The sequence below is a fragment of the Cladosporium halotolerans genome (assembly GCF_011745625.1).
Source record: "Cladosporium halotolerans strain TM138-S3 chromosome Unknown Sca2, whole genome shotgun sequence".
NCBI lineage: Eukaryota > Fungi > Ascomycota > Dothideomycetes > Cladosporiales > Cladosporiaceae > Cladosporium > Cladosporium halotolerans.
The window spans coordinates 194502-209777 of record NW_027191453.1 but is presented as its reverse complement, the minus strand read 5'-3'; the positions used below and the strand labels follow the sequence as shown (position 1 = coordinate 209777).

General features: G+C 57.8%; 3 protein-coding genes across 3 annotated transcripts; 1 reads left to right on the top strand and 2 right to left on the bottom strand.

The window, feature by feature from the left end:
• Window positions 1-614: 614 nt before the first annotated feature.
• WHR41_00580 (uncharacterized protein) lies at window positions 615-7871 on the top strand (the record flags this gene model as incomplete). Its single annotated transcript, XM_069369186.1, has 1 exon — window positions 615-7871. The coding sequence occupies one exon, from the start codon at window positions 615-617 to the stop codon at window positions 7869-7871; it is 7257 nt and encodes a 2418-aa protein (XP_069233886.1).
• A 678-nt stretch (window positions 7872-8549) lies between these two features.
• WHR41_00579 (uncharacterized protein) lies at window positions 8550-10633 on the bottom strand. The gene is made up of 2 exons (XM_069369185.1): window positions 9886-10633; window positions 8550-9822 (listed from the first exon to the last, which is right to left on the bottom strand). Exons 1-2 carry the CDS (start codon window positions 10188-10190, stop codon window positions 8985-8987), a joined length of 1143 nt encoding a protein of 380 aa, XP_069233616.1. The 5' UTR covers window positions 10191-10633; the 3' UTR covers window positions 8550-8984.
• Window positions 10634-11578: 945 nt separating this feature from the next.
• Window positions 11579-15050, bottom strand: WHR41_00578 (uncharacterized protein; the record flags this gene model as incomplete). The annotated part of the gene is made up of 5 exons (XM_069369184.1): window positions 14897-15050; window positions 13805-14806; window positions 13379-13576; window positions 13258-13323; window positions 11579-13191 (listed from the first exon to the last, which is right to left on the bottom strand). Exons 2-5 carry the CDS (start codon window positions 13956-13958, stop codon window positions 11579-11581), a joined length of 2031 nt encoding a protein of 676 aa, XP_069233762.1. The 5' UTR covers window positions 13959-14806; window positions 14897-15050.
• Window positions 15051-15276: the final 226 nt, after the last annotated feature.

The following is a 15276-nucleotide window of genomic DNA, read 5'->3' as shown; positions in this document are numbered from 1 at the left end:
TTTCGCCTTGTGCCACCCAGGTTTATGCTGGAACCTGCAATCCTTCGTGCGCGTAGATAATCATTCACTTTGACAAGGAGCGGTGCGCTCTTGGAGAGGCGCCTTTCATTCACTAGAAAGAGACCGTGCCACTAGAATTGACAGGGGTGTCCTCCTTGATAACGACCTGAATAGTCGGCTCTGAGTCAGACTGGCGTTGCCAACAGACGTTCACTGCACGTTTTTGTGTTGTAGTTAGAGTACCGTTCCATGGAGTCTTCATTCACTTCAGCTTGAGCTGTTGTATGCTTGGCGCAAACGCCCGACGCCGCCGCCGCCGCCGCTTGCCGACTTTCAAGCGGCTCACGACATTGTAACATTCTCAAACGCGTCCGCTTGCCGCGCATCACCCACAAACCTCCACCCACGACATCGCAACCGCCATCGCAACCGACAACCCTTCTCTCCCGAAACACAACCAGAAACACATCCCAAGAAACTCCCAAGCACAGCGCATACGACAAGCAACAACCGGCGATCGACATCAAGCTCCGCTCATAACTAAGGCCGGCGCATGATAGCTACGGCGCACATTGCGTCGCCAGCTCGTCGCTCTTTCACACGCTTCGCCTGCCATGGCTCCCGGCAGCAGTAAGCGCAAGCGACCGGAGCGGCAGCACTCCCAAGAAGATGGTGCAAGCAGGCCGTCACCCCATCGACCCGAGAACTTGAATCTCGCACAGCAGACCCAACATCAGAGCGCAAGAGGCCGCGGCGGGCGCAGATCAAGCAGACATGGTGGACAGTCACCCTCGAGCCCCGCATCTAGCAGTAATGCTGCGCCCGCGACGCCTGGTCGAGGATCACCGCAAAGCACACAACCAAACCACACACCTGCCGCTGCTGAAGCCTCGAGGCCTTCAACACCCGTGCCGAAAGCGGCCGCGCCTACCACACCACAGCAAGAGCCTGAGCCTAAAGGACCTCCAGCACTTTATGCATACGACTACATTACCGATGAGGTAGCTGCGACCTGGCAAGATGCTGGTAGAGACGCTACACTTGAGGCCGCGAAAACAGGAGACCTCATGACGCTCAGCTTTATTCTACAGGAGCTAATCAGAGCCGGTCTGGATGGGAAACTCGATGCGACAGTCTCTGGTGCTGCTGTGAAAGAGATCATTGCGCAATCCGGTGACGCTTCAGAGGTCGAGTCACATTTCCTAGACCTGATCTCGTTCTTGGGTGAGGCAGACGCAAAGGACCCTGCTCTCAGCCAGCTGGTCGCAGCCACAGCTATCGACGCGGAAGTCATCCGTCAACAGCTTGACGTGCAGTTACTCACGTCGCTTGGCCTGGTGCGCAGCACTTTTGAGCGGATGCGTGCTCGCAAGACCACCAACCAGCTCTACCGCCAGGCCAACTTCAACTTGCTTCGCGAGGAGACGGAAGGCTATGCAAAGCTACTCACGGACTACTACAACGCCGCCACCGAATCAGCTCACTCTGATGATGCGGAAATGGCCAAAGACGCTTACTTTAGAACCATGGCTCTGGTGGGAGCTTTTGACCTTGACGTCGGCCGTGTTCTGGACATCACCCTCGACATCAGCGCCAGCTTGCTTGTCAAGTCATTCCGCTTTTTCGTCAAATTCTACAGGCGCAGCTCTTGGTGGCCGCAGAAGGTCGTCCTCGACGATGTGAAGTTTGACGATCAAGGCTTTGGAGCGCTACCATCCTGGGCGGTGCCTGACTCAGGGAAATGGCTGACCTCCGAACAAGACAAGGCAGAGCTAGCAGAGCTCCGACTCGCAAGAGATTTGCAGTTCTGGGATCGAGTTCGGGATGTCGGAATAGATGCTTTCTTTGAGCTAGGCGCTCGAAAGCTGAGCGACTACGAAGGCACACTCCCACTTCTGGAGGCTGAAGTACTGCCACAGTTCGACGCGAAAGGCAATGAAATCAACGCAGACCAGCGAAAGCGGATCAATGAGAATCGCAAGTACATGAGGGAGACGCGCCTTCTGCCACCTCCAGGCAACCCGGACGCCGCACAACTCCTCGGCTTCAAGTTACGTTTCTATGCTTCGGAAGCCAGAGACGTAAACGATAACCTTCCGGACAACCTCATTTATCTCGCAGCCTTGCTCATCAAGATCGGCTTCATCTCTCTGAGAGATCTCTACTCGCACCTATATCCGTCGGATGAGGCTATGGCATCTGAGCGGGGTCGCCTGGAAAAAGAAAAAGCTGAGAAAGAGCGCAGCGAACGTCCTGGTGGTGGTATGAATGCTCTCTCCGCGGCTGGTGCGCTCGCCGATGACACTGTACCTGCGGTCCGCAATCTTCGCGGCGACGCCGCGCGCAGTGGCGGCAGCTCACCAAAACCCGACAAGAAGGAAGAAGACGAGAAGAAGGAGCAGCTCCCTGAGCCAACTAATCAGAAGATCTTGTTACTGAAGGCCTTGCTGGCCATTGGTGCTCTGCCCGACGCGCTATTCATCCTGGGCAAGTTTCCCTGGCTGGTCGAGGTGGACACCACTCTCCCACCGTACTTGCATCGGATCGCGAGGAAGATGCTGAGCAAGATGTCGGACTCTACGAAGCCAATGCAGGGTCGAACAGGGCTCTCGGATACCAAGAATCAAGTTTCAGACACGACACCCGCCGAAGATGGCTCGCTTGGTCTCTCATCTCGGTCAAAGACCCGCACTCGCAGGTGGCTAGGTCTCGATGAGCCCGACGATGGTGAGGGTGTTGAGCATCTGCACTATTATCAGGATTGGGACGACAACATTCCGATCTGCCAAACTACAGAAGACGCATTTCTACTTTGCAACACTTTCCTCGGCTTCCTCGGAGTCAAGGTTGGTCAGGATCCGTTGATCATCACCACTCTTCTACGACTCGCGAAGCGCAGTATAATCGAGGACACCTCCAACTCCAATCGCACGCGCTGGCTTGACCTGATGAAGCGGATGCTAGTGCCTGCCCTCAGCTTGACCGATCACAATCCAGCGGTGTCAGACGAAGTCTGGGAGCTCCTCAAGCTTTTCCCAATTACGACACGCTTCAACATTTACGCTGAATGGTTCACTGGGAAGACGTCTCGCACCCCTGACATGAAGGCAGCGCTGGATCGCAACCGGGCCGAGGCCAAAGATGTGCTCCGTCGCATTACCAACGAAAGTGGCAAGAAGCAAGCCCGCGCTCTGGCGAAGGTCTCATTCGGTTCTCCCGCCATCTTGGTCAACACATTCATCAACCAGCTCGAAAGCTACAGCAACATGATTCCGGGTCTGGTAGAAAGCGTTCGCTATTTCTCTCTGCTCTCCTTCGACGTCCTGACTTGGTGCCTGATCAACGCTCTTAATGGCCAAGGCCGCAATCGAATCCAGGCAGACGGCATGCTTACCAGTCCATGGCTCCAGGCCTTGTCCTTGTTTGTTGCCTCGCTCTTCACTCGCTATCCGATCATCAATCCTTCTCCCATCTTGCAATACGTCGCACATGAACTGCGCAAAGGCGACTCGACGAACCTTCAGCTCATCGATTCAATCCTCGCAGAAACGGCTGGCGTCAAGTCTGAGATGAACTTTAACGATACCCAAGTGCTTGGCATGACTGGCGGCGAGCTGCTACAGAGCCAGATCGTGCAGCAGCTCGCTGACAAGCGCCACATGAAGACTTCTTCTGCGAAACGCCTCATCAAAGCGCTTTCCGAACCTCGACTCGTCGGACAGGTCCTTGTCGCTATCGCACAAGAGAGGCAGATGTACCCTAATCGCGAAGCCGCGCAGGATATGCCGCTGAAAGTCCTCGGCAAAAATTTGGATAAGATTCAGCAAGTCTTCGCACAATATCTCGACGTTTTGCGGACAAACCTCTCTCCTGAAGAGTTCGAGTCTGTCGTACCAGATGTCATTCCGCTCATTGGAAAATTCGGCTTGGAGCCTGGTACCGCGTTTGCAATCTGTCGCACTGGTATTCTGCGTCGTATGGCCGATGCTGACGCTGCCAAGAAGGAAGAACAGAAGAATGCCAGGACCCGGAGCAAGAGCCAGAACCATGACGACGTCACCATGAAAGACGCAGCGGCTGAAGAAGTCGGTCCGTCGCAAGAGCACGATAGCGCGGCTCCGGATGAGAAGGCCAACGAGGAGGGCTCTGTCGCCTTGGACGACTCGCAAACACCCGCGCCGACGCCGCAACCTTCTTCGTTTGCCGCGACCAATGGTGACGCCAACCCGTGGCACCCTGTCCTGGAGCCCATCATGAATGGGATTTCAGAGTTGGAGCCCGAACTCGCTTCACGCGTGAGCGTACCATTCTACGTTACATTCTGGACACTTGCGCCGCAAGATGTTATCGTACCGATGGAGGTTTACCAAGCCGAAATGGAGAAGCTACAAGCGCAAGCGAAGCAGATTTCTGGAGATCGCTCGGATCTCAGCTCCAACGGGCTCAAGGAGCGCGAAAGAAAGAGGAAGGCTGTCACTGAGATTGCCGACAACCTCAGAGCCGAGATGAACGAGCGCATCACCGGCTTCAGAGGCTACAGCCAAGTCAAGATGTGGCTCAACACCCAGAAAAAACACTGGTTCACGTTACTCTCAAATTCGGATCGGGAAGGCAAGATGGCCAGACATCTTTCTCTTCTGCAGGAGTGCTTCTTGCCTCGCGCGATGATGTCGGCTCTTGATGCCCACTACTGCCTTCAAATCATCAAAGTCATGCACAACAACGCGACACCCGGCTTTAGCACGTCTGCCCTGTTTGATCAATTGTTCCACAAAGAACGGTTGAGTGCAACCTTCTACCAATGCACCGCACGAGAAGCCGAAACCCTTGGTCGTTTCCTCTTCGAGATTCTAAAGCTGCTCGCACACTGGCACTCGGACAAGGATATCTACAAGAAGGAAGCGCTCGGCAGCCAAGAGCAATTACATGGATTCGCTAAGAGCGTTGACTTGGTCAATGGTACTCCGAGGAATCATGTCGCGTACGAGGAGTTCCGGTGGGTGTTGACCAAATGGCACACTGCTTTGACTGGAGCACTGAAGAATTGCTTCAACTCCGGCGACTACATGCAGATCCGCAACAGCATCATCATTTTGCGGACCATAGTTGATGTCTACCCGGCTCTGAACTACCAAGGCACTCAGCTTACAGAAATCGTCAAGACACTCTCGGAGACCGACACACGTAATGATCTGAAGCTCGCCGCACTTTCTCTGCGCGGCCCTCTGAAGAATCGCGAAAAGTCCTGGGTAATGCCGCAAAGCTTCAGGCTGAACGAAATCACGAAGGATGGCTCTGCAGGTGGCAGTAGGGCTACATCTGCTAAGCCCGAGACTCCTGATCCTGGGGCGCCAAAGCTGAATGCTGGCGCCGCCGAATTCAAACCTTCTGGACTGAAGCCCGTAAACGGCGATTCCGACAAAGCCGGAGGAGCGGAAGACGGCGAAATTGAAGACGAGAAGGCGAGCAACGGAAAGAAAGATGTACAAATGGACGATGCTCCGCCATCACAGGAAAGCTCGGAGCCAAGAAGGGGAGATCAACGTGGCGACCACGCGAGGCCCGTGAATGGCAGGACTTCTGGCAGGCATGATCGAAGGAACGACTCCAAGCCGTCAACTCCAGGCCCTGCAGGCACTTCTAGACACCCACCTACGAATGGGGCGACACGAGGTGCTCAGCCTAGGTCGGAGAGTCAATTGCCTCCACGCCCTAATTCTTCGGCGCCACGCACGGACAGTGGTGCCCTCCCGCCCAAGCCGCTTCCTGGACACGCCAGCAGCCGTGGTAATCGAGGAGGTCGTGACGAGGATCAGTACGGTAGACTTGACCGTCCAGCTGAAGCCAAGTCTGCTCGCGACAGGTCCAGATCTCCAGGCACCCACAGCAGGGCAAGAACCCCCGAGAAAGATTCGCGGGACACATATGGCCAGCTAAGATCTTATCGAGACCGAGAAGACCGCCAGAGTTTCAGAGGAGCTCCGTCCGACGCTCGTTACGATCGAGGTGAGCCTCGCAATCCGCGACGTGAACCTCTGGGCCCTCAACAGATGCCTGCCTCTCAGCCTGTCCGAGACGATCCTCGGACTATGCCGAAGCGTGAGCCTCTGCCGCCGCAGCAGATGCCCGGCTCTCACGGATCTAGAGAGGAGACACGAGCTGCTCCAAGGCGCGAGCCTTTGGGACCGCAACAAATGCCAGGCCCTCATGGACCACCCGACAGCCGCAACCGTAACATGGGACACTCAACTCGATCTCCACACCCAGAGCGTCTCAATCAGATCAGATCGGACAACGCGACATCAGGGCAACAGCAAGACTCGAGGTCATCTCCTGCCGCAGGCCCCGAGCCCACCTTGAATCCCGCTCGTGCGGCTTTGATCTCTGATCCCCCAAGAGGCGACCGCGAGCGCAGGCGTGATAGAGACCCTCGGCACGATGAATGGGAATCTACAGCACCAGCTTCAGCGCTCGGACCTGATGGCAGATACAGCGCCAGACACGAGCCATATGAATCTTCCCGTGAGCAAGCAGTGAGGCATGAGCAAGACACGCCAACGGGCCCTCGTGCATCTCGCGCAGGCGGTAGAGAGCCGCCCAATGAGCCTACCCGTGGAAGACCGAGCCGCGACAGCTCGCATGAGTCTTCTTACGGCAGACTGAATGCACCGGCAAACGCTCCGACTTTCGACACTCCGTCTGGACCGAGAGCGCCGAACGGGCCAGCAAGCAGAGGTGGACGCAACTTCACCGCACCAGGGTCGACTATGGGCTCAAGAGGTGAGCATCCTGCTGCAACGCCTGGACCGCGATCATCCCGTGAGCCTTCCAGCCGCCAGGAGTTCGCAGAGTCTATGGATCGTTCGTCGCAGCCTTCGACGCCAGCTGCTGAAGGCGGACCGGTCAGCGGAATGCACCCCTCACGCATGGCCAAATTCGCACATGACATGCCGCCGCCAGTACAGACAAACATGACTCCAAGCAACGGCTCGCGCAGCCTCGCTTCGCCAACAGGCCCGCCGCCCTCAGGTCCCAGATCAAGCAGACCGCCATCTGGCACACCAACGGGCCCCTCGCCTGCCTCTGGCCCACCCTCCGGACCAGCAGTCAACGAACGCAAGCGCAGCGACCGCCAGCGCGCAAACATCAATGCCACGCTCCAAGGCGCCGGCAACGGCCCCCAGGCCCCGGCCCAGCAGAGCATGCAATTCCGCGGCGCCGCCCGTAGCACAAGCTACACCGGGCCCTCGCCGTCTGGGCCTCCAGGTCCTCCTCCCCCACCGCCGCCACCCGACCGCCGCGACGCCGCTCCCAGCCGCCCGGACTCGCGCGCCGACCTCTTTGCCGGCCGTGGCGGAGGCGACGACCGCCCGCGCCGCTACGACGACGACCCGCGCCAGCAGCGCAGCAGCCGCCACGCCAGCCGCGAGCGCAGACCCGACGTCGACGACCACCCGCGCCGCCCGGCAATGGACGACCCACGCGGCGACCCCAACCCCGCCCGCGGCGACGACACCCGCCGCCCTCGCGAGCGCCGCGCGCCCCTCCCCGACCCTCAAGGCCCCTTCGGCCCCGGCCCTGGCCCCAACCCCAACAGCATGCCAGGCTCGGAGTGGGGGGAGCGCGGGCCCCCACGGCAGACCGCGCGCGGAGGCCGCGGCGGCGGCGAGTTCAGAGGAGGCGGCAGAGGCCCACCGCGCGACGACGACCACAATCGCGGCGGCCGAGGCCCGCCGCGCGACGACCTCATCGCGCCGCCCCACCAGCAGCAGTCCCTACAGCAGGGCATGGACGGGCGCAAGCGGCGTCACGAGGACAGCGCGCCGCTGCCGGGCGCCTTCGACGCCAAGAGGAGGCGCAGTGGGCGGTAGGCGTGCCCTGCTGCGACTTTGATTTCTTGAGAATGGGGATGTGCATGGGATGATGGGGATCGGGCTGGAGGAATGGGTTTTCTGGGTTCTTGCTTTTTTCTTTCTTTCTTCTTTTCTTTCTCTCTTTGAGGCCGGAGGCCGGCGGAAAGGTTAGGAGGGAAAACACGGCTCTTGGGTCGTGTTCTTCCCTCCCGGGACCTTTCCGCTGGCCGATGGGGAGGGTAGGAGGGGGACGCGACTCTCGGGTCGTTGTCCCTCGCCGGGGACCCTTCCCGGCACGGTTCTCTTTGGGTAGATATTTTTTTTCTTTGGTGTTTTTGGGCTTTCTGCTTCTGAAAGGGCATAGCGACGGCGCGCGGAACGGTTTGGACTCTGTTTGGAATTGCGTGGGGCTCCACTCATGCGATGCGATGCGATGCGATGCGCCGACGAGAGCGCCTGATTGGAATGGACATTAGCGAGACGGAAAGTCTGCATGAAAGCCGGCCTGGGACGGGGCCCTTCTTCTGTAGGAAAAATGGGAACATTTCCAAAAACTTGCGTTTCAGAGGAGTGAAGATACTGTGACGTGGACCTTCTTCCAGAGCCGATACGATACACAACATTGATGACTTGAAGCGGCTCACCTCTAGCACGAGCGGGAAGTTCACTGACACCACGCAAGAAAACATACGAGACTAAGATAGAGAAGAGGGAGATGCATTAAGAACGATAAGATTTCTCCTCTGAGAGATATGTGCGTGGCGTAAGCCGTCCAAACGGCCAAGTACGGGAAACAAAAAAAGACGCCCTCTATTAAGATCCTAGACGAGCATTCTCGGTCGATCCCGGCCTCCCTAATCACAATTCCCATCCGACTCCGTGGTCCCAAGTGATAACGCCGTTGATGATGAGGGCGCAAGGGGATCTCTTGTCCCTTTTGCTTCTTCCGCTCACTTCCCGAAACAAGTCTCCCCTCTCATTAATAGATCTAGCCAACGAGCAGCAGCCGTGATGGAAGGCACGAAAAAAACAATCAACGCATTTTTTCTCGACGTCGACGGTTCGACCGACGACGTGTCAAATCAGTCTCGAACGGTCGATCGAAGAGGAGCACAGCAGACGAAAGAGCGTTTACTGCACCTTCTTCGCCTCCCTGTAAACGCCGACGGGCTCCATATCTCCGCCGTACGTCCTGTCGTCCTTGCCCTCGACCTCCTGCTGCAGCTTCTCCATCTCGACGACCTGCCTGTTCCACTCGGCGGCGGCCATCTTGGTCTCCTTGATGAAGAGCTCGATGTTGGGCTTGCGGTAGGAGCCGCCGAGGCGGTCCCAGAGCGTCGTGAACTGGCCGTAGTTGTAGTTGAAGTACAGGTGGTGCATGGTGTGGCAGGCGGCGCCGTTGATGATGGGCGAGTTGGCGACGTACTCGCCGTCGTGGATCATGACCGTCCAGATCTGGATGAAGGTGAAGAGGGCGATGTAGGCGAACTTCTGCAGCGGGAAGATGAAGGGGAAGAGGTGGTAGGGGACGGACTGCGCGAAGCCGTCGAGCGGGTGGAATGCGTGGCTGGCGAAGGGCGTCGGCATGATCCACTTGTGGTGCGGCTTGTGCAGGCGCTTGTAGAGGAGCTTGCTGTGCAGCGCACGGTGGATCCAGTAGATGCCGAAGTCGGTGAAGCTGAGGAAGACGGGGAACTGGAGGTAGTTCCAGGCGCTGCCGAATATGCTGAGGATCGGGTGGTAGAAGTCGGGGTTGCTGGCGGAGTCGTAGATGAAGCTGTGGCCGCGGACTTCGGCGACGAAGAAGGGAACTGTGAAGAAGGCCATGATGGGGATGGCCTCGAGGGTCTGCTTGATCTCAAGGCGCATCTGGTTCTTGAGGTATTTGGGGTGTTGGAAGGTGGCCTTGTCGAAGACGAAGATGTAGCTGAGGGAGGCGAATGTGGCATAGATCAAGGCGCCGAAGAGCCTGGAGGAATGTTGTCAGCTTCAATTGTCCTTGTCCGATTCTCAAAATTTCGGCAAGACTCACCATGTGAGGATGTACAGACTGATCGCCTGCCTCCAAGCATTGTCCCTGTCCCACCTGCTCATCCACGCGTACTCGCTGGGTTGCACGCTGAAGTACTTGCTGGCCGGGTCGAACTGCCAGGCGCTGCGGTCGACGGCGATCGCCTGGGTGGCATCGTCGAATGTGGTGGAGTTCTCAAAGGCCTTGAAGCCGGCGGTGAGGGTGCTGATGGGGTCGAAGGCGGAGAAGGCGGACTGGATGGGCAGAAGGCTGGCGTACATGCGGTCGAACATGAAGGTGTCGGCCACCTCGAGGACGACGTCCATGGCTGGCGGTTGGGTGCGCGAGAGGCGCGAATGCGAGGTGAGGCGGTGTGTAGCTTGGTAGGTGTATGTGTGTGTTGTAAGAAAGGTAGAGGTAGGGTTCAGAGGTAAAAGGAGCTGTCCTTTCGTGTGCGCTCCTTCGACGGCCGGAAGGTGAGATTCTTATCCGAGCTCAGGGCAATCTCACTAGCTCGTCCCGGTGCAGCAGGTCAAGTCAGAGCGCGCACGAGCAGCACGACGTGCAGAGGAGCAGTGTCGAGGAGAGAGGTGTAGTCGGGAAGAGTGCAGACGGCGGGCAGAGAGGAGAGAAGAGCAGCAGGCCGGCGGGCATATAGTACAGCGACGGCGGCGGCGTGGTCGGCAAGTCGCAACCGCACGGTCTGGCGCTCGGCAGAAGACAGGCGGCATGGACAGTGTGGTGGTCTGCCTCGCCGCCTGCCTCAGCGCCTGCCCGCAGCCAGCCAGCCCTGCCAGGCGCGGGCCCAGGGGTCGCGGGCAAAAAACATCGAACCACTTTCCAATTTACAGGGTGGAGCTCGCCTTTCGGCAGACGCAGGGTCCCAACGTGGCAAACCGCCTGCCCGCCCGCCCGCCCCTCCGCGCCGCGCCCATTGGCCGCGACACGCGTTCCTGGCCCTGCGCGCCTCGCTGCGCCTTACCGCTTGTGTCGTCGCGTCGCCGATCGGAGCTCGCGCGGAGATTGGAGAGCATCTTATCTGATGCGGGCGTCGCACGTGAAAGTGCAGTGGTCTGATCTGATCGGCCTCCGCCTGCGCGTGCGTGCGCCATTTGCTGTCCAGACATGTGGGGGGCGCTGCGACAACGCCCGCTCCACGAGGACCCAGAAAACCGGGAGAAGAATCCTCGCGGAGTGGCGTGGCGTGTGTGGTCCGACGTTATTATTACAACATCGTGGAACGACTATGGCGGCCGGCCCTCGCCTCCGCGTCTGGGCCAACCTCGCCGCGCGACGCGTCGGTGAAGGCAAGCAAGCTCCATGCGGCTCCCAACTGTATCACGCTTTTGCTTCCACGCTACTCAGCGCCGGGCTGAATCAAAGTCTAACTCTACTTGTAGATCTTCAAGTATGGTAAAATAGACGGTGAGGCGAACACTCGGATGTGGAATGTCGTTTCGATTTCATCTATCCTTACATCCCTCTCCATCTTGCTATTGAACACGCGCGCATGTCCGGTGGTATCATTTCATCGCCGACCCGCCCAAGAAGAATAAAAGAAAAAGTATTGGATCGACTCTGAAAGGCACATAATTCCTGATCGTGCCTCCCTGGTGTCGTCCTCTGACGCCTGATGTCAAATCGCCTGCGGTCGTCCCGCGAATGTCCTCCCGTTGGCCGTGATGATATGCACATTTCAACCCAACCTTGGTCGTCATCTAGACCCGTTGTACTGGCCATAATCACTCCTCCAACTGCCGGTGTTGAGTCCAGGAAGAGGTTGTTGTCTACTGTCGCTTTGCCTCCTCTGCTGTTGATGCTGTTGCTGCTGGCCTAAAGGTATCGTTGGCGGAAGCGCAAGTCCGCTATCATATTGCTGCGGTGGAAGACCCGGACTCGCTTGCCCACCAGGTGACAGCGACGTGCCATATCCTCGTGAAGGCGGCCGCACAGAGAACGGGCCCAAACCGTTCGTGCGCGCCGGACTTGAAGATTCCGGACGTGTTGAAGCATATGGCTGCTGCTGATAGACGTTTGCAAATGGAGAAGCGCGGGCGGGAGAATGCGGTCCTGAGAAGGAAGACTGGTTCGTCGGCGGGCGCATGGGCTGTCCTGCGCTGAACGGTCGATAGGTCGACGAACTCTCAACGGGCTGCGGAAGGTAAGCCTGAGGTCTCGGCGGCTCGGATACGGACGGTGGGGTATTGTAGGAACTCGTCGGCCCGCCCAGTGGATTACCTGTTGTCTGCCGTTTTGCCGGGCGAGGCGGCTGCTCTTCGTCTTCGTCGTCGAGCGTGAGGTCGATGACCGCGCTGGCTGACCGCTTGTTGCCACCGGAGGGGCGTTGTGTTGATGTATGTGATCGTGCCACGCTGGCTTCTCGCGATGATAGAGGCGGTGTGTGGAAGGAAAGGCCAGGCGGACCCATGGGAGATGCGATGTTGTGTTCATGCTTGACTCCGTTGGTGCGAGCCTTTGGCGAATCATCGTCCAGTACCTCGACAACGTCGTCGTCAAAGTCGTCATCCCACGCCGCTCGAGCCTCTCCCTTCGCTTGGTTACTCTTTCCCTTGTCTTCGTCCTCCTGTTCCACGCTCCATTGCCCGTTCGGTTCAATCGTCACTTGCTCGATCGACTTACTCGTGGTATTCAAGATCTCCTCGAAGTATTTGTCCACGCACAAGCTCTCGAAGCTGACCGTCTTTGCGCATATGGGGCATTGCCACGTTGGCGCCTGCTCTTGCAGCTCCATAAAAAACCTTCCGTCAAAGCACTGCGTGTGTTGACAGATGTTCGAGCGAATGGGCAAAGTAATGCGCGTGATCGAGACGGGATCCTTCAGCGACATCTTCGAGCTCGTGGCCGCGATGTCGGGGTCTGCGTTCGCCCGGTTCATCTCGTCAATGACCTTCTGCTTGCTGATGAAAGAGCCATTCTTAATGCGCTGTGCAAGCTCTGCTGCAGAGTGTCGCTTGACGAGAGTAACCACGTAATAGAACTGCCGCTGGGTCAGAGCATAGCAGACAGATATCTGGTTGGCATAGCCCGCGAGCTTGCGAACGTAGCCCGTGATGTCTGCAGGCTTGGTTGAACCGGGCTGGTTCTTCAGACCTTTGAAGTTTGACTTCACATCCTCGTTGTTGACCTTCACCTCGATCTGATTGGGAAATGCAACGTCAATATCCGAGTATGTATTGATGCTGGTGTATTGACCGCAATACACCATGAGTCGCATGCTGGGATCGTCTTTCAATTGGCGCGCTTGCTCATCATTCAGCTTGATTTCAGCCCTGACTGTGTGTCGATTCTGTGGCATTTCTGCCCCGCCTGTTAGCATCTCGTAAGTGGTTCCCAAAAAGAAAAAAGAGATTGCGAGGGGGGATTGGTAAGTACCTGGAAGCTTTTGAGCTCGAAGTATGTCAGAGACGACGTCGTAAAATGGACTCTTCTTGAACGACACTTCCATATTGTCAGTTCCAGCTCAGCAGGTTGAACTTGTCAAGCGAATACTCACTGCGTGGCCCTTGCGCTCCTGGCATTGGACCCTTCGCGCCATGACCTGGCGGCATTGCAGAGGATCTGTAGGTCGCGCCGCCACCACCACCGTTGTAGCTAGCCTGTCCAGGCTGGGGCGCGAGCCCGTGATTGGCAACGCGCTGCTTGAATTCCTCGAAAGCGACGGCGTCGCCTTTAGACACCAAATCTTCGAGCACTGTTCGGAATAAAGTCAGACAACCGATCGTTTGACGCCCCGCTTGTCTCAGCCCGCGCGCTGTACGTAGGTAGTGTGTGCAAAGCCCCGAAAAAGCCAAAAGCAATACCGCCTCGCTGGCAGCCTATGTGGTCTGTCTTAACCCACGCGAACCCCACACACCGCTCCGCTCCGCTCCCACACCAGCGCGCGGCGGACGTGTCTTGTCATCCTCAGTCGTCCACTCACCTGTGATGCACCGCTTCTGCAGCACGACCTTCGTGCCGGACACGGCCACGCCGTATGCCTTGCATATCCGCTTCAGATCGTCGTTGATGAGCACTTTGATGCGCGCCTCGACGTTCGACTTCTGCTGCGCCAAAATGTGCCCGCCGGACGCCATCCTTCCTCGCTCTTTCTCGCGCGCGGTGCGCGCGTGGTCGTCGGCCTCGTGGCGGGTTGTGCGTTGCAATGGATTTCGAGGAGGACCCTGGATCGGTTCGGCGGCGTCGCAATATCTGTGGGTCGCGGAGTCTGGTGTCGCAAAGGAGGCTGATCGGGTGAAGGAGCGACTGCGCGCGGTTGCCGTGGCAGGCGTCAGAAATAGGCAGTGAGCGAGGGCAGGTGCAGGGCAGGCTCTGCAGCGCTCATCGCGGGATGCGGCGGCGGCAGCTCTGTTCTTGTGTCGCTTTTCGGTGCTGGCGTTTCGGGAAGGGCGCGATCACATGATCGTTCGCGGCAGCCGTTCGCAAAGCACGCGGAGGAGCCGACGCTCTGGCAGTCGGTCTACGAAGTGAGCCGTACGAGCGAGCGGGATAACAGGCGTGAGGTGAAGTACTTCGCGCGCATTGAACGGTTCTGCCAAGGATTGAAGTCCTAATCGTCACTTCCCAGCCGGAGCTAGGGCACGGCTGTGGCCGGTGGAGATCGGCGGCCGTGCGCTTATGCGTTTGTCCTGAAGTGAAGCTGTCTTGAAGTGGGAATTGATGAGGCACTAAGGTAAGGTAAGGTAGGATACAAGGCAGTGAAACCCTTTCAGTTGAGAGCCTTGCATGGCCCTTCACTCTTGCTACGGCGTTCACGTGCCGATTCCACAAAGGTCACGCTGGCTGTGCCGGGTCTCCGCCATCGAAGCTTATCTTTGGCCCCATCACACTGAGAGAACGCGGACTCCATTTCTAAACTCGCGATACTTCATTCCTCTGATATTCCCGATGCACAGCAAGCTTGTCGTCTTCGAATACAGAGCATCTATTGTTTGTCCATGGGTCTTCAGCTTCAGCCGCATGAGCATCACGTGCTCCCGAATGTTTCCGTCAGCGCTTAGCAGGTAGTACCTACTTTTCAGTGGCATGACAACTCTATGCACACCCTCCCGGGATCACGAGAGTCCTCGGCGCCGCCGCTGCTTCGGTAGACGGCTCAAGGTCCAATCGCAATAATACATGCCATCCACGCGACATGTGACCACTATTCATTGTGACAAGATACTCCGATTGGAGGATTCCAGCCATCGACGATCCCTCAGGCAACTCGTCCTCTGTTGTGTGATCATGTTCGAAAGACTCAAAACTGAAGGGGAAGGGCGTTGCTTAAAGTGTCAACACACTCTCGTCGATGGCCAGCATGGTGATGATGCGCTGAGCGTAAATCCTTTGCGCATGCAAAACTGCGGAATGCGAGCCTGCGTGTGGTCTCGCCTCGGATAGCTTGAGAGTAAC